The sequence below is a fragment of the Haliotis asinina genome, chromosome 12 (genome assembly GCF_037392515.1).
Source record: "Haliotis asinina isolate JCU_RB_2024 chromosome 12, JCU_Hal_asi_v2, whole genome shotgun sequence".
Taxonomy (NCBI): Eukaryota; Metazoa; Mollusca; class Gastropoda; order Lepetellida; family Haliotidae; genus Haliotis; species Haliotis asinina.
Window position 1 is genome coordinate 52,920,243 of NC_090291.1, and position 23,307 is coordinate 52,943,549.

General features: G+C 39.7%; 1 protein-coding gene across 2 annotated transcripts in view; it reads right to left on the bottom strand.

Annotated features, from left to right (window-relative positions):
- Nucleotides 1-23,307, bottom strand: part of LOC137257886 (inositol 1,4,5-trisphosphate-gated calcium channel ITPR3-like) — a 140,894-nt gene that overhangs the window by 42,685 nt on the left and 74,902 nt on the right. For both annotated transcript variants that reach the window (XM_067795379.1, XM_067795378.1), the window contains 16 exons: nucleotides 22,028-22,173; nucleotides 20,541-20,619; nucleotides 19,551-19,645; nucleotides 18,872-18,997; nucleotides 16,474-16,524; nucleotides 15,590-15,670; nucleotides 14,572-14,757; nucleotides 13,142-13,264; nucleotides 12,782-12,886; nucleotides 12,294-12,404; nucleotides 10,739-10,816; nucleotides 8,496-8,628; nucleotides 4,059-4,168; nucleotides 1,614-1,730; nucleotides 880-1,015; nucleotides 323-422 (listed from right to left, as the gene is read on the bottom strand). In XM_067795379.1, the coding sequence (XP_067651480.1) occupies nucleotides 323-422; nucleotides 880-1,015; nucleotides 1,614-1,730; nucleotides 4,059-4,168; nucleotides 8,496-8,628; nucleotides 10,739-10,816; nucleotides 12,294-12,404; nucleotides 12,782-12,886; nucleotides 13,142-13,264; nucleotides 14,572-14,757; nucleotides 15,590-15,670; nucleotides 16,474-16,524; nucleotides 18,872-18,997; nucleotides 19,551-19,645; nucleotides 20,541-20,619; nucleotides 22,028-22,173 (1,777 nt within the window). The remainder of the gene's footprint in view (nucleotides 1-322; nucleotides 423-879; nucleotides 1,016-1,613; nucleotides 1,731-4,058; nucleotides 4,169-8,495; nucleotides 8,629-10,738; nucleotides 10,817-12,293; nucleotides 12,405-12,781; nucleotides 12,887-13,141; nucleotides 13,265-14,571; nucleotides 14,758-15,589; nucleotides 15,671-16,473; nucleotides 16,525-18,871; nucleotides 18,998-19,550; nucleotides 19,646-20,540; nucleotides 20,620-22,027; nucleotides 22,174-23,307) is intronic.

Here is a 23,307-nt window from a genome sequence, read left to right on the forward strand (position 1 = left end):
AAGGAGGAGAGGAGTGAGTGAGTGAGTGAGTGACTGTATGAGTGAGTTTAGTTTTACGCCGCACTCACCAATATTATAGCTATATGGCGGCGGTCTGTAAATAATCGAGTCTGGACCAAACAATCCAGTGATTAACAGCATGACCATCGGTCTCCGCATTTGGGAACCAATGACATGTGTCAGGCAAATCAGCGAGTCTGACCACCCGATCCCATTAGTCGCCTCGTACGACAAGCATAGTCGCCTTTTGTGGCAAGCATGGGTTGCTGAAGAGCTATTCTACCCCGGACTGTCACGGGTCAAATGGAGGGAATGAACATACTGATACTTGGCGTTGACAATGGCTTCCGTCTCGGTGTTTTTCTCATATCTATCCAACGTCTGGTACTGCGTCACCTGCTTCATCGCTTCCTTGGAGTAGCCTGCAACATCACCAACTACGTCAGCATAGTGTGGTCTTTCACCTTGTTTCAACATCGTTGTCTTGAACTATTAAGTCAGTGTGGGTTTGATGGTAACTTCACGCAAAGCATTTCTTTTGGTTATTTCTTGATCCACGAAGACGCAGACTTAAGTTTTCACAGGTACAGAATATACCATACACATCCTGTTTTACTTTTCACGGGGCTCTTACCCGGTTACTGAAATAATGCAACACTCGACCTCGGAGAGGAAGTAATTCTTGAGGCAAGTATTCCTGGGAAAGATTCAAAGTAACATATTTTTTAAGGATTTAATTGCCAAGATTCAAGTGAACATGCAATGATGTATGGCTCCCATACAATTACCAAACACATGATTTAACAGTCATGCTTTATCTACTGTCTCCCTTAATGCTTGCATTGACTATGTAATAACAAGCCCGGGAATAGCACACACCCTTTTCTTTGTCCTTGGGGAAGGGGAAGTCGTGTCTGCCGTCGAGGAGGTTGAGGAGCGGAGGCAGGAGTTGCAGAACGTCTTCAAGATCAAGGTAGTAGCCGAACTTCACAAGATGGTACAGCAATCTCAGCACCTAGGAGATATGGGTACTTTAATGATACACATGTATCATACAGAACTCATGGAACTATCATACACGTCAGTGGGAGTCCGGAAGTGAGAAACATAGATCAACTTATCCTTTAGGATGTGTGAGTACTACAACTGTGAGATTCAGATCTCCTACTGTCGACGTGGTCTGAACGAGATGCAAACCAAACCATCCGACTCTCTGTCAATACTAACAACAAGAGGAAGATGTTCTACCACCCTTACTGGACATTAAGAAGAGGCAACCAACAGCTGAGGGACTGTCTATCGGCATAGTTTGCTTTTAGCATTATTCCAGCTAGATCACGATGTAGAAAAACGCTTCACACCTTACGTACCATTCCTTACTCCTGAAATTTATTGAGTACGATTTCATTTCGAATGTGCTATAAGGAGGAACGGGGTATGTTTGTTGGTTGTGCAATAGGGACAAATGATTTGCTTGCATTGTCAACATGTCTTATTCAAAAGAGAGAGGATGCTATGACAATATACTTCACACGGTATACAGTAACCACGATGGTCATCCTGTAGTTCGATCTCTTAATCTGAAACAGTTTAATGAGCAGTTGAAGGAGTACCTGTTCGACGAGCATGTTGTGCCCGATGTCCGAGGCGATCATACAGGTATTCTGAGACAAAAACTCTGCGATCCAGTCCCTCAACACCGGGAAGATAGCGACCAGTTCTTTCACAACCTGGGACATACATATACACATTTAGAACAGTGGACGAAACATAACATACAGCGACTGAAACCCATCAACATTCCCACCGAATGCTTTGTTCCAGAATCGCATTTTCCAAACGTACGCAGAGAAGAGGAGATGAATGTCAATAAAGACCAATCCTCAAACCAGTTATTTTAGTGCTGAGTATATTTTTACTTTACGGGTCTCGTTTAAAGCATGGATACGTTGCCATATGAGAAACGTCTGTGATCGTTCAGTTACGTGAACTAGTAAGTGGCTCTGTTGTGGAAAGTTGTGCTTTGTAGTGTTGTGTATCGTAGTAACACCATCGGTTCAAGCCAGATAATCACCCCTATTATGGTGCGTTGTTTCAGTGCAATTCACCGCACCCGTGCTACTGGGCTATACCGACGTTTCAAACATCTGATCATCGTCATTGTAGGTGAATAAATGCTATCTGCTGTCATACACGCCCTCAAATGACGCCAATGCATTTCGGGGTGATGTGAACCCCTAATTTACTCACTCACTCTAAGTGACCGTATAATCACACAAATCTGACTATTTACATGAAAGCCGTTCAGTAGAGGACAACCCTAAGTGATTAGGTCAACAACCATTTAATCTGAATGGCGCTTGTAATCATCTGCACAGGCCAACGTGTTATGCTCCAGATCGGAGTCTTTCACTACCTGACGTCAGTGCCAACCAGAACGGTTCCAACTGACAGTTAGTCAATGAACAGACATTATCCCATTGGAACAACTGTTGGTCTGGGCGACCAGAGGCACGGCCCTGGTGTAATCAGGTTGTGCCATAGTCCAGTACATCCTTACGTTACATGGTGCGGTCTACCAAGCATTCTGTCATTGATAAGTCTTTGTAACAGGAATATGATCGTTAAACATGCACTTCACGATCAGTCGGCGTGCATCCACATAGCACGTTAATTAAAACGGTTTCTTTGATTTATACACAGCTGCAGCGCACTGGCCTTCCACCGATGAAACCAAGCACACATGACTTATTTCATCAATACAATGCGTTTCACGGCGGTTATTGTGATCAAACACATCATTATCATACTGAGCGGAGATCAAATTACGGGTTGGTACTGTCAATATGGACTATGTTGCCCAAATGTACGAGAAGCATTAGACAGTTCATATCGAGAATAGTCCTAAATTTATACTCAATCTGACATGCGAATACAATCCTCCTAATACCACATCCGAGGCTGCCTCTACTTTGAAGTTGAGGAATTCATCGTTTCGCAATTTTTGTGATCGGTAACTTAAACCCGAGCCAAAAGCGTTTTATTACCTTTCGTTGAGAATAATAGAACTTACGTTTTAATGGAAAACAAACAAAGCCGTCTTTTAATATCGTTGGGAAATATTTGTATAACACCATAAATACGCTGAGGCATAATATCAATGATGTATGAGATGGCTTGGGGCCATATCAAGTTAATTCAAAGCATGCATTGACCTCCTTTGTGCTATCTCAGTGCTGGAAGCCGTTATAGTTCACTCAATGTAAATGTTAGGATTCTAACTGCCAGATGGACAAATACTCGAATATCTAAACAAGTCTTGGTTTCTTTTTGAATTGCATTTTTTCTGATATTACTATATTTATTTTCGCGTAAATTTGGTGTTACTGGATTTCATTGTTTTGGTTTTAGAAATGATAAATTGTAATGTTTCTGAGATATTTGTGTATCGATTGATCCAAGAGGTAACCTTAATGAAGCATTTGTGTATATAAGACCACCAAACAATTTCAGTGCAGTTTCATATTTCTGTCAGTATTGCGTATATTGTTTCATAATCATATACTGAGGGGAAAAAATAAGCAATCACATAAAGGCACAAGTGTTTCTTTATTTTTCTTCCAGGTTTCTTCATAAGTTGAGCGATACAGAGTTCGTGAAGAACCCTTGGAACAAAATAGAGGAACACTTGGCCTTCCATGTGGTCGCTTATTTTCCTTCCCTCAGTATATAACACGGAATGTTAAAACATTAAATAACATCAGCAGTATATCGGCCATGTCTTGACAGAAAGCTTCAACAGAAGTGAATATATTATGTTCATGTCCTATTATTACTTGTACCCTTCTCTCTAACACTTTGATTCATTGCACATTATCAATGATCAATGCACAATCATATTTTCATCACTACTTTGCCCGTCACCAACACGACAACTTTAGCTTACTATCAAGACTGAGTATTTGTTGGCCTTGACGTGTCATATATAATACAAGTTTTTTAATGAACCTCTTCTCCGGTACAGACAGAGATGAACATGCTTTGATGGGAATACTCACAAAGTCGCCTTGGCTTTTTTCCTCGTCCTTGGAACCGACGTAGTCGTAAACGAAACAGATGTTTGGATGATCTAGCACCGAGTAGTTGTTACCGACGTCCACGAACAAACCTGGGATGAAATGTCAGAGCAGACTGTAACACAAATTTCTTTCATGTTCCTTTGAGGAGTTTTTAATGCTTTACAATTTGGTATTAGTATCTCAGACAAACTGAACAGACACATACTTGATCAGTATCACTATCTCAGACAAACTGAACAGACAGATACTTGATCTGTATCACTATTTCAGACAAACTGAACAGACACATACTTGATCAGTATCACTATCTCAGACAAACGGAACAGACACATACTTGATCTGTATCACTATTTCAGACAAACTGAACAGACACATACTTGACCAGTATCACTATCTCAGACAAACTGAACAGACACATCCTTGATCAGTATTGCTATCACAGAAAGACTGGATATACCCAAACTTTTATGGATTATCACAGAGAAAAAAACGAACTCATAATACGCCAAGTTTATTAGTCAGATAAGATTACACTCAATTCATGCAAAATTACATAGAATCTAACCAGGGTGTTTGGCACCTAGTGGTCCAGCTCATATATAATAACTACGTCACGGTATGGTAATTGTTTTTGAATCAACAGATGTGTTACAACGCACTGTTATATCACCGACGCATATTTAACCAAATTCAAATTACGAACCATTCAACACATCGGAATATGTTGTTTTTTCGTTTGTAAAGAATGGCCCAATAAACAAACCCAATCAAATGATGTATAGTCTCTGTCTATTATTAAAGATAATGACTTTGCGCCTTAAAGGAATGAGTGAAAAAATATAATGTGAAAACTATTGATTTGATATAAAGTTACATTATGATATTTCATAAAATCAAATTTTTCGTACATAATTATGTCTGCATGCCTTGGAATTAGTGTGAAACTTGGGGCAATACTTAATCCCCTTCTGCCCAACATCATAGAATTTCAAAACTAATTCAATCACTCATGTGAGCAGGCCCTACCTACACGATGGGGAAATTAATCGACTGGAAATTTGATTTTCTGATGGACATGTAAATTTGTTATTGACAGATGCAAGATAGACTTCATGGGGAAAACTGTTTGATTTACTCTGGTTGATTTCACCAGATGAAACTGACGGGCTTTATATGTGACAAGAGCGAGTGATCAGCAATCTTGTTAATTACACCAAAGTGGCAGCGGGCATAGATAGGCGAAATAACAAAACACTGTACCAGCATCTTGGATAAAAATCAATTTTACAATAGCCCGTAGCGGGAAATATGAGATAGTATCACGGAATACAGCTATTGTCTAATGGGATTAGAGCGCGAGTCGGAGTACCAGGCCCGTAAGGGGCCTCACATGTGGTAATAGTGGTCAGAACGGGTTTCCTTACATTACTGATCCAGGAAAAGTGTTAATTTGTTCTAAGAAACCTTGATGAACGGAGATATGCAAGACACGTGTCTCAAGGTTTCAGCAAAGGTGGTCCAGGGGGTGGATGACAGAGAAGACATACGAGTACAGTTCAACATATTGCAGTTATTTACACACAAACAAAAACAAAATGAATAACAACCATAACTGTTATAACTCTGATAATAATATCATCAGGTCACATAGAAACAATCATATCATCGAGCATTGTTGGAAAGATATCCGGATGTGTGAGCTCCATGGTATTGCTGTTGTTATTGTGCTACTAAATTACCAACTAAATTATAAACATGGATCAGATACAAGCCATGTTAATGCATGGGCACATTTACATCATTGAGATATATTTATCGACAATCGACATTGCAACAAACAAATAACGATAATTCGTTGCTTACAGAACAGAAAAAGATACACACAAAAAATGACCACAAAACCCCCCAAAATATAAAACTGACAATAAAAAACAAAAAAGCCCAAACCAAACAAAACAAAAAACAACAACAAAAAACAAAGACAAAACAAAACATAACCAAACAAAAAAACCCAAACAAACAAAAAACAAAGACAAAACAAAACAAAACATAACCAAACAAAAAAACCCAAACAAACAAAAAACAAAAAAAACCCAAACAAAACAAAAAGAAACTGTCTGTGAGACATTTTGGCTGTGTGTTTCCAGCACATGCGAACACATCTACAGAAGTTGCCAGCAACAACAAACAAATACGCCCCGACCGATGCTCGGGCAGAAAGCAGCTACCCTTGTAATTATCTGGGCAGGGAACGAGAGGGCAGATGGCCGTATAGGGCTGGAGCACGACTGCTGATATCATCATAAAGAACTGAGTAGGCCCACAGTCACTCAAGAAAACGCCATCATATCTGGCAGCGTATATCCATCCAGGTCGAATTAATCATCATGAAATATGCGCTGATAGACTATAACGTTATGTGGAGGGTGATGAGAAGGACATATTGTCACGGTGAAGATAATGTTCGTGGGCGACTACCTTTCGTGGCTGCACATTAATGTTTCTTATCCCTTCACAGTTGCCATGTTTTTATAACACGAATCCCCATTGTTATCTCGGCTAATTGTGTAAATGCCTGTAGAAAAAAGGTACGTATTTCACCGTAGGAGTGTTTTGGCAATATGGGATTGAATTAAGATTACAATACTGACGGGTACACTTGGCTGCATCTGGCTCTTATCTTACTCTTATCCCTCCACATTTGTGGAAAGTCTTCATTGTGATAATGTTTTCATTTCTTTTTCGTAACCTGTTTTCTCGGAGCAGTGATACATAGAAGTAAACACCACCCACGCAGAAATCCAACCTCTAGTGCCAGTGAAATGTCTCCCTGTACATTCCACATCCAACAGAAATCCTGCTCTTTATTGCAAGAGACGTAACGCAGATAAGTGATTCTAGAATTCGATGAAAAGTAATAATTTTCACTTACAAGCGAGCTCTCGCGAATTTTGCCATTAAATATGCAAACATACACCAGAATGTGCATCCATTAGTTACTTATATATAACTTACAGTGTGTTTAGAGTTTCAACAATAATGCTATTTTCCACACGAATCCTTCGAGACAGGTGACTGTGCATTTCATATCAAGTACGGAAACAAGTTCATCTTCTATTGTCAACTGGAAGTTTATGTTTTGTGGTCTTAATATTAAACATTCTCATTTATTTGTCTCTTCGTGTTTCAGGTGTCGCGCTAAACACATTCACGCCAAGTGTCAAGAGTATGACACGTAATCAATCTCAGTTCACTTGGATTGGTATCACGTGCACCTAAAGATAACTAAACATGCTCGTAGAATCTCCACTAAGAAATAATACACAGAATGCACAGAGAGCCATTGTGAAGCAACACCTGCAGATAGATCCTCTCACTTGGCAAGATCACACGTTTCATTGCTTGTAGTCTTCTCAGAGAAAAGAAAAAAAGAGGTTTTGTGTGTTTTTGACGACAGTAACTATAGTTTTTGAGAGAAGAGAATGTTTCTTCATCCAAGAGGAAAGACATAATGAAACGTAAACTATATGTGCGATTTTTAAAATGTCGATTTTCTTTCTGCTCTTTGCTGAGTTAACAGGTGCGATGCCAGATCGTTGACGTTTAGTTGCATAGTTGGAGTATTGACGTCCACGCACACATGTTTATTTCAACACACTTTTTAAGAAATGGCAAGAAGTAAAATAAGTAATAGGTATATGGCTAGACGGTGCACAGCCGTGAAACATAGGACAAACAGACGATGAAGCTATGGTGGAGCCAGAATAAGAAACACAAACGGGTATAGTGTTCCTGTTGAGCTGGAGGTGGATGGTTGATATATATGATGTTCTGAGTGCAAGCCTGTGCTATTGTTGGTTCACTGGGGAACAATATCTCAGGTAAATAGGTTTATGTCAACCGCATGTTGAATATCAGAACGTCTTGCCATTTGTGAAATAATCTTGCATACTGCCACTTTCGACAATATTCAAACCATCCACCAAGGCGGACTTGTGAAGTGCTTCATAATCTCATTCAACCGCGTTTCGCTCATGCTTAAGGGTAAAAACACATTTGCCAGTTCTTAACAAAAGCGTCTACATGAGATATGCATATATGCGACAAGTATCTTACTAAGGCGCAACCCTTTCTAAGGTTAAACTTAACTCCCATTCTTTATCATTGCACTTTACGAACACCCCAGTGTTTCGTGAAAGGATGCCCTGGTGGTGAGGTCGGTGGTCTTTACTAAAGAGTCCTCATGTGATGTGCAGGCATACAACTGTTATCTTACTGGTGGTGAGGTCGGCGGTCTCTACTAAAGAGTTCTCATGTGATGTGCAGGCATGCAACTGTTATCTTACTAGTGGTGAGGTCGGCGGTCTCTACTAAAGAGTTCTCATGTGATGTGCACGTAAGCAGCTATTATCTTACTGGTGGTGAGGTCGCAATACTTGGCTCTGATTGCGTCAGGCAGGATATCGGAGCCGATGGACAGGAAGGTTTCCTCCCAGGTGAGATAGCGAAGCTCCTTTGTGATGATGTTGATGGCGAAGTCGTTCCGTCCCTGTCGAAAAAAACACGTAGTTCAACACAATGGTGGAGCTAAATAGATGGTACCAGTATACACTATGAATAGAGGGTAACCGTTCTTGACTATAAAGGTAAATAACGACAGTACAAGAAAGACCCGTGAAAACAGGGTTCGACAACACCCTATCATCCTAGTCCACAGGTTCTCTCTTCGATTCTTACGACATAAATTAGGGATTTGGTGCACGCCGCACATGTCCTGATGCTACTGAGGTGCTATCACACAAACATCGGTTGACCCTGAAAGACAGTTACTTCACCAACCTTCACTGGTTGTTAAATCAGGATTTGTAGTATCATTAATGAACAAGAAATACCGCGTTTCAGCATATTGTGTTTAGGAATGTTGATACAAAATACATCGGGATCTTTCGAACACATGCGTCGTATTCGTCACTGAAACGTGTGTTAGTTGCTGAGTATCCTTTTTATCGATCATGGTCTTGAAGCATAATTTGAGACTTCTATTAAAAGGCTCTATTAAGCAGTTCTATGAAACAGTTCTATGAAAAATGAGTTCTGCTGATCGACACAGCGAAATCACTCTACCACCAGGAGGCCGTTTGAAAAATGGTATTCACAAAAAAAGAATTGTTAATTCAAGATTACATACTGAAGCACAATTCTAGCGTTGGTACAACTACTGTGGAACTAGGAAATTCATATAGAACAATTAACACCAACAGGGTATAAACCAATCAGTTGTCGCATATATTTCATTGCGACAAACGAATTTCCATTAATAGACATTTTTACATCACAAAAAAACGAAAAAATCCTTTCAGTAAAAATTATTTCTTTTTGCATTACAAAAAACCCACCAGGGGCTGCCACTACACACTTCAATGGAGACGTCCGAATGTATGGATAAATTGATACCTCTTGAGATTTTGACTATTGAGTGTCATTATTCATATATGTTGACCTGCGTTACCTTAACACCCACTCCTACACAATAAGACGCACAAATGAGGTGACCGAGATATTTACTAGAACACTATTTCCATATCATGAAATTAGAACACCAAGTACTATCTCTCTTCCAACACAGCTCACTGAATTGAACGTTTGACAACAAACCGGTGCCTCCATGAGCTATTTGAACAAGAACTTAGTCAAATATTGTTTGGAGTATAACCCCATAGGCATCATATGTCAATTTCAATTTTTCAGCAGTATCTTGAGGCGTATTTATTTACTCTCTGATAATAGCTTCTGTCCATGCATAGCGCGCTTGTGGGACAATGTTATTATACAATTATACAACCAGGGAGAACAAGTCTGCAACACCATATTCATAAGAATTGTTCATTTCATTGTAGTGCGTGCTTTTGAATATTCCAGCGGATGGGATATTGATAAAGCCCGCATATACACACACTATCTAGCGGTTCAGCAGAAGGCTTGAGACCAGGGGAATATGAAGGATCAATCTTTCTTTATCAATGTGTCGGTGTTAAAGATAATAACCGTTTTGTTGGAAAGTGTGTAAGGCAATCTTTGACGGGAAGTGTTCTAACCGATGCAAAATATTGACGTAGAGACGGAATGAAGCAGTACAGTTTACAGAATAGTTCATTGTAAATGGCCGCTGCACCAAGGTGGCACTACGCATGGTTATGGTTTAAGGAATATAAACACTTTGCACGTCGAAATAAGATATAAATGAGTGAGTGAGGAGGTTATTATTTGTAATGAGCCGATATTAGCAATATCAGTTTGTAAACCGAGGGGCAAAACCAAATGTACACTTGATACGTGACTGCTTGTTGCAGTGTACATCCGTTACACGTCATGGGTACGTGACCTGTTGTCAGATTTTCATTGAATCCTACATGTAATATCGCCTATGGTTAAAGTGTTAAACTACTCACCATCGAATACTCATCTTTGTTATGTTCATGTTTACCACTATAAAAATGTATACTTTGACTTTGCTCGGCAGGCGACAAGAGGGCAGGAGAGACGTAATGAACTGTACATATTGTGTCTTGTATAGTATAGTACACCTGATGTTCCGTGGTTGATATTGATATAACATATCGTAAATGAAACCCCTCATCACAGCATGTCGTGATACTCACGTAGCAGAGCGCCTTGTACAGATCCAGCTGGTGAATGAGGAAGTCGTGAGTGTCCTTGTCGTATACAGCTGACTCCTCCTGAAGACACAGTATTAGATGAGTGAGTTTAGTTAGTACCTTTATGTACATGGTGCTGACAAACAGAATCATAACTTGTCCAATCTGGGATTCTAACCCACCATCAAAATCTGCGATGCAAATAAGGACAAATTGCGTCTGGGTAGACAGCACATGCTATATACATTGATTTATGGTATGTCGATGCATTAGCAGTAGGATTGTGATATATCAGTATAATGTTGGGAACAAAAGGTTTAAGATTGTGATATATCAGTACAATATTGGGAAAACAAGGTTTAAGATTGTGATATATCAGTACAATATTGGGAGCACAAGGTTTAAGATTGTGACATATCAGTACAATATTGGGAACACAAGGTTTAAAATTGTGATATATCAGTACAATATTGGGAACAAAAGGTTTAAGATTGTGATACATCAGTACAGTGTTGGGAACAAAAGGTTTAAGATTGTGATATTTCAGTACATCAGTACAGTGTTGGGAACATAAGGTTTAAAATTGGGATGTTGGAAGCATGTGGTTTAAGTTTGTGATATATCAGTACAGTGTTGGAAACATAAGCTATGAGTTTGTCGTATATATCTGCTACAAGATTTTGATACACCAGTATACTGTTGGAACATTTACACATAAGATGATTGTGTATCAAGGAGTTGTTGAATTGAATACAAATATTCCTCAACAATAATCACACCCATACACAATATAACCCAAGACAACAGTGCAACCATCCTCCCGTTACTAAAGGAAAACACAAACGGAGTGACACTAATCATGTAAATCAGAGTAAAGGACGGGTCTCGGACAACTCCGACTGACACCGTCGTTGACGTGATCGTCCACGGCTGCAGCAAGATGGCCACAATCTCTGATGAAACTGTGTGACATTACGCCCAACAATGTTATATCACAATCTCGGTGTATTGGCAGACTGGGCTGTGCCAGATTGAAGCTTCGCGAATTATTTTCTCCTTTGCTGCTGGCTATAACGGCCCGGTTATGAATAATGGTTTCACAATGTCAAATTAACGATTACTAGGCGAATGGAATAAAGTAAAGTACGCGTTCATTAACATTTTAAAAAATATTATTGTTTGGCGTAAATGAAAAGGGATTCTTTCTTCAAACTGATTAAACAGTTTACAATACGCAGCATCATGGGGTGCGTCTGACCTTTTGTCCTACTTCCATATTCCAACTTCAACCATATCCTCTGAACAACGCTGTTGTGCACAACGTGTTTTTATATCTTGAAACGATTCTTCAATATTGTGTGAACCTCATTTGGCAAAGAAGCATTTTCCGAATATTCGACCAAACAGCAGTCTTTGGTAACAGAAAAGTCTAGCGAAGCACAGCTGGAATCAAACCTTAACTGACTGTTACAGAAAGTAAGCTAGAAGATGCTACCTTTCTCACACAAGCTAACACGTCCTGGCAACACCTGTTTTATGAAAAACTGTTTCAACTTACATCAACAAACTCATGAAGCGCCACCCACGTCTTTCCGGCAGTTGTTGAAATGTAGAGGATGTTGGGTTGACGGTTGATGTCCTGCCCCCTGGCGGTCAGGTAGGCTCCGTGCTGGACAATAACCACATAATTTTATTCATGAATTTGAAAAATATCAAAAGCATTTCCAGCTGATTAAAGCTCGAGGGAAAAGAAGTGTTGAAAGTGAACCAAAAGGTAAGAACATACATAGAGTCGATAAGGATAATATGGTTCTGTGTAGCTGCTTTGTGGAACGTTTGGAAATATTTCAATTCTTACTTTTTTCTTTAGATAGCAAAAACAATTGTCTTAAACCTGACTCAAGGTATAACAGCATAATGAGTCACAGCTGGTGATAGTGAGTGAGTGAGGATGGTTTTACGCCGCGTTTAGTAATATCCCAGCAATATGACGGCGTGGGACATCAGAAATGGGCTTCAAGACCAGCTATTCTACAGACTCCGCACCTGTTTCTTCTGTAGCCATCTCTCCACGATATATGATTGGTTGTTGGGAATGGCCACGAAGTCGCACACACACAGCACGTGCAGTAGATCAAGGAACCGGTGATTCTGTAATTAGTGATATATACTCATGGGAAATAAAAAAGGAACATTTAAACATCGTGTAATAAACATACTTATGTCAAGAAAATAATAAATGGGTCTGATGTTTTCATCAGTTATTGTTTATTACGGAACTAAGCACCAAACACGAATCCTTTATCCTTTTTCTTCTCTTTCTTCTTCTTTAAGCATGTTAACACTTTCAGCCTATAAAATGTGTTTTTATATTTTGTTAGGACTGTATTGTGAAGATTGCTTTACCTGTGTGTTTTCAAGTAATCCTACAAACTCGTCAATCTGCGAATGCGTGATTCTGTCAACGATCTTCCTCTTGTCTCTGATCAGCTCCACAATCATCTGGGCCACATTCAGGCCGATCCCGCCCTGGAAGGAAACGTGTAACATATTTACTGTACATCCAGCCTGGTTGTAGTGTTATAGTTTTGTGTCAAGCAGTGATGACGTGTGTGTGTGAGTGTGTGTGAGTGTGTGTGAGTGAGTAAGTGAGTGAGTGAGTGTGTGTGTGCGTTTGTGTTTGTGTGTGAAATATAATATTACTCTCTCTAATTAACATGTCTCCAATGTGCTAAATACTCGGGGGAAAATTGACACTTCTGAAGGATATATCTAAAGTGCAGCGTAGATACACATGAGAATGTTGTGCGGAATGTGCCCCTGGTGTGCAGGATGTTTTCTACATAACAGCTTTTGCTCCACCGATACCATCAAGCACGTTGTCTGAGCTGCAATGATGTCATGAGTAACGTTTGTGTCACTGACATATAATGTCAGTGTAATGTATTATACCAAGAAATGCACCAAAAGAGCAGAATGTATTCCCGAATCGGTTTAGTCAATGCACGCTGATGTCATAGAGTGTATGAACTGTAAAAATAAGAGATAACCCCTGAAGAAACTGCTTCTGTCTTAGCTAGCGGTTATCCTAAGTCACGAGTACATGAACAGATATTAGTTGTAATGCTGGCATGCCTGAAATAACCTAAGCATCAATATATCGTTTCTTTGCTTGAAGAACTTGGTGTAGGTAATATCAAGTAATGTCACGTGTGAGGACGATTTGTTAACTGGGGACGACATTTGTAAAACAAGCCATAAACTGTTAGAATCCGAGTGGATTATATAACCTGTCCGAGTGGATTATATAACCTGTCCCAGTGGATTATATAACCTGAAGGACGTCCATTCCACATTCCAAAGATCCGAAGACAAATCAGTACTCAGAGGTCTACTTCTATTTCCATCAATGTATCGCCAAAGCCCTGTCTCAAAGTTTGATCTTTATTCCAGGAAGAATAAAGACTTTCACAGAAAGTTCCTGAACAGAACTAGTTCAATTGTCATAAAAAGTGATAGTTCAACTTTGAATTTACAACTGTTTTCCAGAAAGAGCTTTCAGAGAATATGGGCTGTATTTAGTGGACTGAACAACCATCGTTGAGAACAGCTTACTGTAACGAGATGTTGTTATGACAACATTTACTGCATAATAAGAAGTTCCCAAAGATGTTTTGTTACCACTGATTACTATCATCAGTTTCCCTGAAGTAAAACTATGCCTGGTGGGACTGAAATGCCATGTTCTCTGGAAAGGCGCTTTACTTAAAACCATTGCTAAAGCATTGCATATTTCAGAGATGTGTATGAACTAAAGCAATAATTATGTCCCCTACCTTCTGTGTGAACTGTGTCTGGAAGAAGTCGATGTATTTGGCGAAGTAGAGTGCGTTCTTCCTGCTCTTGCCGATCATGTATGTGTACAGTATTTCATAGGCCTCCTTAAAGATCTGGATGAGGTTGGATTCGTCATGAACGCCGTCTAGAGGGCACTGGAGGATTCGAACCAGCAGATCGATCACCTGTTAAAAGGGTGAGGTAATTGTTATGCAAACACACACCCCAGGTATGACGACTTCAAACATGATAGACCTGTGAAGGTCCGGGGTAGAACAGGCCTTCAACAACCCATGCTTGCCATGAAAGGCGACAATACTTGTCATAAGAGGCGAGTAACGGGATGGGGTGGCCAGGCTCCCTGAGTTGGTTGACACATGTCATCGGTTCCCAACTGCGCAGATCGATGCTGGTGATGTTGTTGACTTGATTGTCTGGTCCAGACTCGATCATTTACGGACTCACTCACTCACCCAATCAAACATACAAACATGATAATGATAATGTTACGTTATACTGTGGTTTCGGTATAATTTACTTTGTTATATACCTGATGTTATTTTGTGTGAGACTGGTACATATCAAGGAGTAGTATCAGCTACAAGACAACGAGTGACCCTTCCATAACGATGTTCAAAGGTGAGTTGCGACTCCGCCTGTCAGTTTTAGTATGTTATTCAATGCGATAATAAAGCCCTATAGGATTTGGTGCTGGAAGAGCTACAGCAGGTCGGTTCGAACACACCACGACCACAATTCATTGGACAGTAGTTCAGCGAAGAAACTGAAGTAGACGTGTAAGAGCGAATACAAGCAAGCGACCCGATGTAACCATACACACAAAGTATACACTATACTGATTGTACTGATTGATGAAATTACTACCACATAGATTTAAGGATTGATTCCTTGTCGGTTTCTGTTTCCGGAACTATTGGACTAAACTTTCACATATGCCTACATATACATGTACATATATTCACGTTTCCAGGGAACACTGTGGATATATATACTTACTCTCAGATTCCTCATAAGTTTCTGTCTTCCCTTACTCGTCACGCCTTTCACATACATGAACTTCCTAAGTTCCTCCATGGCCTGAAATGTATGCATTGTAATGACAGGCATTGTAACATTGTAATGACAGGCATTGTAACATTGTAATGACAGGCATTGTAACATTGTAATAGTTTCTGTGCTTGGTCATTAGCAGAAAAACATCTTCTCCGGAATGTTCCTGAAATTCTTCAAAGGCATTTAGAAGTTGGTGAGGTAATACAAGACACTATTATGGATGACAACTTCTTTAATTCTTTTAACACGACGTTTCAAGGCTAATTCTTGCCCCCTTCGTCAGGTGGATGGAATGTTCCTTTTGATAATATCTAAAATACGAAAAAAAAAGAAAATGAAATCCAGAAAGAGGCCCAGTTAGATTAAAGTTGGATTCTCCTTCTCGTTTCAATTGTTCATTTGTTCACTCAGAATATAATAATAAAACAATTTCACGAACCTTTGCAAATTAGTTTGTTTCCAAACCATAAAACGTAAGCTACTTGTAAAAGGTTTGTGCTCAATGAGTCCAATTATTTTCGTTGAATGAAAAACTGGTAAATTAAATGATGCTGTTCGTATGAAATAGCGTATAAGAAGGTGGTTATAAATGCCAGTGTAGTGGTGGGTTGAGTTGATGTTCAACGTCATTGTTGTTGGTAATGACGTATGTTACATCGCTGTCACATTTGAAATCGCAAAAAAAGTTAGAAGAATCATTGATCTGTGCCTGTTTCTGTGCTTGAGAAATAACATATTTCTACTACCTAATAAACATTTAGCAATATGTGTAAATAGCAAATTCCTGAGTAATGTATGTCAGTCTCGGTGAGTTGAGAAATACTCACCGTAAGTACTGTGTGAGTCTTCTTGGAGTTCAGCAGGTGACCTTCTTCTCTCTGAAACACATGAGAGATACAGCTCAGTCTGATGAGTCACACACCATACAGTCATACACCCAGATACACATACATACACGAATGTGTTATACACCACAAATGCTCATCAAATAATGCACTTACGTGAAAAGACACACGTACACACACTCACCAGACTCAAACAAACACATACACATACGCACGCACGCACTCTCACATACACTCACTAACACACACTTACATACACCACGCACACACACACACACTCCCTCTCTCTAACACACACACTGGATTACATGAAACTGTTACATTTTTATTTTCGACATGGTGAACTGGACAGCTAATAACAAGTACTTGGGTACACAAAGTACCATCCAAAGGAATGGTATTTGACAACACAACACATTCCGTTCTGTTAATATTGCTATTAAATTATCTTTCTCTGTATATATATCAAAACAAGTACAAATTATAATAATCAGCTTACTTCGTCTCCATCTTTGGTGACTTTTTTACGCGTCCTGGGATTGGCCAATTGAAAAAAACCCGTTACATTCCTTTATGAATTAAAGACAATATATTTGGTAAGTGACTGCATTAAAACCTTCATTTTAGTTTCTTTTGATGCAACATATGGAATGACAAATCAAACATTTATACTCATAAAATTATGGACATGTTGAATAATTTTGTCATACAGTATGCACTGAATGAAACAGGTTCAGACCCTCAACATACATGGGATCGAGGACAGGATTACCCACTATGAGTGAGCGTTTGACCTCTCAATTGACCTCACGTGCATCATCACTAGCATGTAATAATAAGGCTAGATCTAATCTGTTATTATTCCGACATTCTGAAATGCCATGCAGATTTTTACAGGATAGTAATGGCATTAGAATCGGTGTCTTATTTGCCCTTTCTTTTGAGAAAAAGTTGAGTCCACATTTCGTGACCAATTCGGAAAAAGTTATCCGGAAACGCGAAGCGGTATCAACTGATCACCGACTGTCGGGAAATAGAATGAAATCGATCATTTCCGTTAATACTGGTCGTGATATTAACAAACACGGTCATGATTTGCAAATATTTATTGCCTTGGGTGCAATGTCAGGTAATCAATATACAGATGCATAATTAAATGATGAAATCAGAAACAATTTCTATTAATTATACAAGAAGCACCCTAAAGTACAAACTGTTTGGGGCGTTTGTACTGTAGCATCACTGATAATCTCTTTGTTCCTTCTTCAAAAACTCTTAAAACCGCATGTAGCAATTTGATAGTCATCCTGCATATAGTACAGATCTGGTGGAAAGTGTCTTCTTTGAAGAGAAAACGAGAACCAGGATGATTCATTTCCACTACAAAGAACATTTTGATGTATTTCTCTGTTCGGGTCAGCTACTCAGTCTGTTCTACATCCATAGATAAGAGAGATCTAAGACATCAGTGATACATCCGGTTGAAGGTTTTTATGCAGTGAGACTAATCGTTCAAACTCCGATGGAACAGCTTACACGGTTGATCAATTTATGAACTGATAAAGTTATATCGAAATGTTTTTAAGCAGAGGACTCCTGTGGAACTTGTGAGATAAAACTGAAATGACGATGTTACGCTATGTTTGTTTACTCATCACATATAAGGTGCACAAATACAAGTACAGCAATCGGTGTTTGTACTGAACGTTACAATGCCCAATGCAAATAATATTGGAATAATCGTCACATTAAACAAACTAAAATAACTTAATCCAGAAACTGAAGTCAAACTGTTCGAAGAATAATATTCGGTTGTAAAACAGGAAAGATAACAAAACATTTGTACATTCGGACAAATGTGCATGTAGAACAGAACAAGTATGCGGAAGAGGCAGTGTGAGCGGATATGTTTCACATATCAATTGAAAGACAGATGCTCTATAACCTGCTGTGAAGTTCATATATTACACCCCAGTAGCAATCATCTCAGTACCAGCCGTGAGAACAGCACCAATCCCCAATGTATTGTGAATAGGCACTAGTTACATACCTTCAGAGTATCATCAGTCTTGTTTATATTGAGCGTAAGATCAATGTTCAATCCACCCATAGAAGCATAAGTGTCAAAATTGGCATATTCCACTTCTAGTGTTTACTAAATTCGAAAATACTCTACATTGTATATTTGACTCTAATGGAAAATAATCCTAGGTAGAAACGGTCCCAAGAACACTATTTCACTAGGAAGAAGGTTTTGAAAACCCACAGTAACACCAATGTTATGTGCACTCAGAGTACACCAGTGTTCTGACCTCGGGACTAACACTGTATGTATTTCAAACACTCCAGTACAAATACCGCTGTGTGTGCAGAAACTCACGTCTTTTATGAGACTGTGCAGGAATGGCACCATCCCACTGACGTAGTTGAAGTCGTCCACGTACTGTTGCTCCACCCATTGTATGGTGAAGGCATCGTCGTACATGCTCTCGCCACTGGCGGCAACCTGCAGGAAAAGATGGACTGGAAACCCTAACAAAATAACTTTTCAAAATTCTTGAAATGATACAGTATAAACATTGTTTCAAAAGTTTTAAGGGTTTCATTTGTATTTGTTGCAGAGCAAAGGCGTAGGGCAAGACATCTCGGATTTGGTTGTCTTTCATGAATTGTACAGATTTAGTGTATCATAGTTCATTCTGAAAACATAACAACCTCTACTGGCCGTGACTGATATCACAACAATCCTGACCATAAGTCAAGTGCCATCCTGGCGCTACACCTGCCACATGCCTTTCCCCTGTCCTTTCTGTATAATTTATGGTCATGCGCCATGCTTCCATTTATGTTTCACCAGTTTTCTTACTATCAAATCTTGTTGTCCGTCAAAGTGAATTTATGCCATGTTATCAACTATTGATTTCACGTTTTCCTATTTCCGGGATGAGTTGTGCATATGGTCTTTATTGTGTTACAAAGACAACCACATGGTACAGATGAATGTTTTGCAATCCTTTCTATTGCTGGCTGACACACAGGTACTATGTCCAACTGCAGACCTGTCGGACTTGGGCGGTGTCCCAGCGCAGTCCGCGCATGCTCTGGTCCTGTGTCTCATCCACTTGGCGGAACTGCTTCCTGATGTAGTCTTCATCTGGAACATCACGACAGTAAACACCTAATTCTTCAGTGACTACTTCATTCGTCTTCTGTGACAAGAAAAGGGTGAAAACCTGACTGAACTGAGAAACAGACCAAAATGAATGTTTTTGTGGTTTAATTGTAACAACGTATTCCAAACAGGACGAGGCTAACCCAGCGCTGCAGGCAGTAACGCCGCCAGGTAAGGTCAACGTCATGATGCCAAAATCCTGGGAACATCACAACCATCCTGAAGCCAAATCCATAATCAATCTACGCGGCAATAAATCTAAAAACCAAATATCTTACTGTACACCCTGCAGCCGTCACACCTGTATAATATTTTGAAGACGTCCAGATTAATTTACACTAGAAAGTAAACAGTCTGATGATGTTAGAAAATAAATAAACAACTACATGATTAATTGGGTGTAGATAATCATTCGGTTCCTGGAGTTGGCGCATGAAAATTGATTATGCATGATGGCGTTCTGAACAGACGCCCCAAACACAAACAGACAAACAGTTTAAGTTGAGAAATACATGACGGATCACTTTGATCGATGGCAAGTCGTGTACATAGGGAAACAACAACAGCCTTCCCGTGACAGTTGAGTTTCTCCTTTATAAAGAGCCCATTAGTTAGGCAGTCAATGTTGTGATAAAACACGTACACTTTGAAAACTTTAAATGCGAAACAAACATTTCAACAAATGCAACAAAACGGTTACTATTTTTATAAGGTAACATTTACCATTAAGTCAACTGCACGAAACAGTCTTTGAGAAAATGATAAAACCCGATCGTTATATATATATAACGGACTCTTTTAAACACAGTACCCAAGGAACTTTGTTAATTGACACTAACACGTGTATTGGCTGGACCAATCAGCGTTAAGTACCGACCTTTGAGCGCGTGCAGCCAGAAGCCCGTGAGCACGTGCTCAATACGAGCATAACTCTCGAAATGGATCTCATCCCTCTCCTGAAACAGTGGGAATGACATGGTAATTGGTTGCAACTGACTACCGTTCACTTTCTTGCCATATTCTTAATGGGCATAAATATTGGTAATTTACCATTTTGTTGAATGCAGTCCAGTTTTGGGCATGTATGTTGGACGTAATAGCATCAATTCAAAGGAAAATGAGGGTTGGATGGAAACGCTTCCAGTCTGCAACAATTGTCGGAAATGAAAACTATTCGTGTGGAAAAAATCGATTTCTATAAACGATCATATTTCTTCAGACATTTCCGACTTTTTCCTAAGGACAATGTGTATGATAGCTGTGTATTGTGCAAAGTTTTGTCAATAGAAAAATATACTGGTAGTGTCCGAAGTTTTCCTTAATTGACTCTACGTCCAATATACCAGCGCTGCAAACAAATGACATTCGGACAAAGACTGTGATAAACACTTCTTCCTCGAACAAAAATGTAATCATCGTTTCATTGTTTCTGATAAATGATTACTAGGGTATATAGATAAACTACCATGTTTTGAAATGATTTACACAAAGCGAATTTGCAGCCCATAAAGATGAATTGGATACAGGTTTCTAGGCTGTTGACACCATATGTCCCAAGAAAAAAAATAAATGGCTTTTGTTGCACTCACGTTATTAAACGTGAGGGAGTCATGTTTGATTCCCTACATATTTATACAGTTATATGCAGCACTGCAACACGCCAAGACGTGTACACTGCTTTTAGGGTCCTGTGGTTCGAATGAACGTTGGTGGTTCGCATGATTGGAAAAGACGCTGCCAGAGGGTAGCCTTCAGAAAGTGGTGAAATGTAACATACGTTTGGTATTCGACTTCATCAGTAAATACAGAATCCCGTACTTTCCGTGGTTGAATCCTATTCGGGGTTCAACCAAGAGGCACAAAATACGAAGCACACAAAGTTAGCAATCTGACCTACTCAGCCACCCCGGCTTCCGCTAACAGTCTGGTTGCCTAGACCACGTAACTTTGTGGAAAATATAAACAGGCACGGCCCCCATCCCCGAAAGTTGTGAATAAACAATGTCAGTAATAAATGACCAAATGTTATATTTGGGAATACATGTTCAATTCCAAAAATAACGAATGCTTCATTTGATTAATTTCTATGGCGCTATAAGACCGACACTGGTCGTGAGTAACATTAAATACTTACATACAAATAGATACACGCTATGTCGCTGTTTAAGAACAGGAATTGTGAAAGCGAAATGTGCACTGAGCATCGGCCTAGGCAACAGGGATATGATGACCTGTGGTAACCATGTTATCTTAAGTGGTGAATTGGTGCTGGGAAAATAAAATCATAGTTAGATCGAATCAGGGTTTCAAACGCATCTAATGTAAGGTCATAAATAAACGTTTCTAATAAGGAGGCCATCTTACACTGAGGACAGAGTGGAGCCTGAACACTGTACGGGGATCTTCGTTGTCCTCTATGAGGGAGATCTCACGGTTGCCGTCGATGCAGAGGTAGCGTCGAGTCGTCATGTGCCGTAGTCGTATCTGCTGTTCCCACCGTATCACTTCACCTGCAAGACAAGCGTCACGTCAGAGGGTGCATGACCACTCGCACAAACATGAGGTGGAGTGAATCATGTCTACCCCAGATTCTATATTTGTGAAAACTATCTTTATCTATAATTGCCAGAGAGCACAGAATACGATACAAACCTTCGATGTACCTTCATCATATGTTATATTTGGGATTACACATTCTTAGTAAAGTACAGGTTCTAGTACTTTTCTTGGGTTTTGCCACCTGCGGTTATCGGGTGGCTGAGCGGGTTAGGCGGCTGGCTTTGTGTGCTGGCGATTAGGTGCCTGACTCTGAGGGAGTGGGTTCGAATCCCGAATGAGTGTCAACCCATCAAATGTACTAGAATTTGTACCCTACTGATAAAGTGTAATCCCAAATATGACACGTTACATTTGATCACTTTCTAAATGACATTGCGGAATCACAATATACCATCCATCAATTTTGCTGACAAGACATTTCTGTCTGTGACGCAGACATTTCCTGCACAAGACGTCATCTGTGGATTCACTACCCGAAGAAGTGAGTGAGTGAGTGAGTTTAGTTTTACGCCGTACTCAGCAATATTCCAGCTATCTGGCGGCGGTCTGTAAATAATCGAGTCCGGACCGGACAATCTAGTGATCAGCAGCATGAGCATCGATCTGTGCAGCTGGTAACCGATGACATGTGTAAACCAAGTCAGCGAACCTGACCACCCGATCCCGTTAGTAGCCCCTTTTATGGCAAGCGTTGGTTGCTGAAGGCCTGTTCTATCCCGGGCCTTCACGGGTCCACTACCCGAAGAACAACACAGCGGGGCTAAAACATACTGACACTAACTTGTGCCATCCTCATAGAAAAATGTCAATATTATACATTTATGATACCATTCTTTGGTTCTTAGCTATAGGACATATAGTTTGTTGGTGATCGTGCAGTTAATTATGATTGTGTTAGTATATTGTGGGCGAACAATGAGGTGTTTTAAGCCTCAGGCGATATAGCATTCAGTTGTAATAATATGTCGGACCAAAGTCTTCAACCGAATACCATACCTATAGAATGGGTAAGAAAACGATGTTCTCGTCACTTTATGCCCGGACAGTCTGCATCAGCCCGGCCAATAAACAACATTTAATCTGCA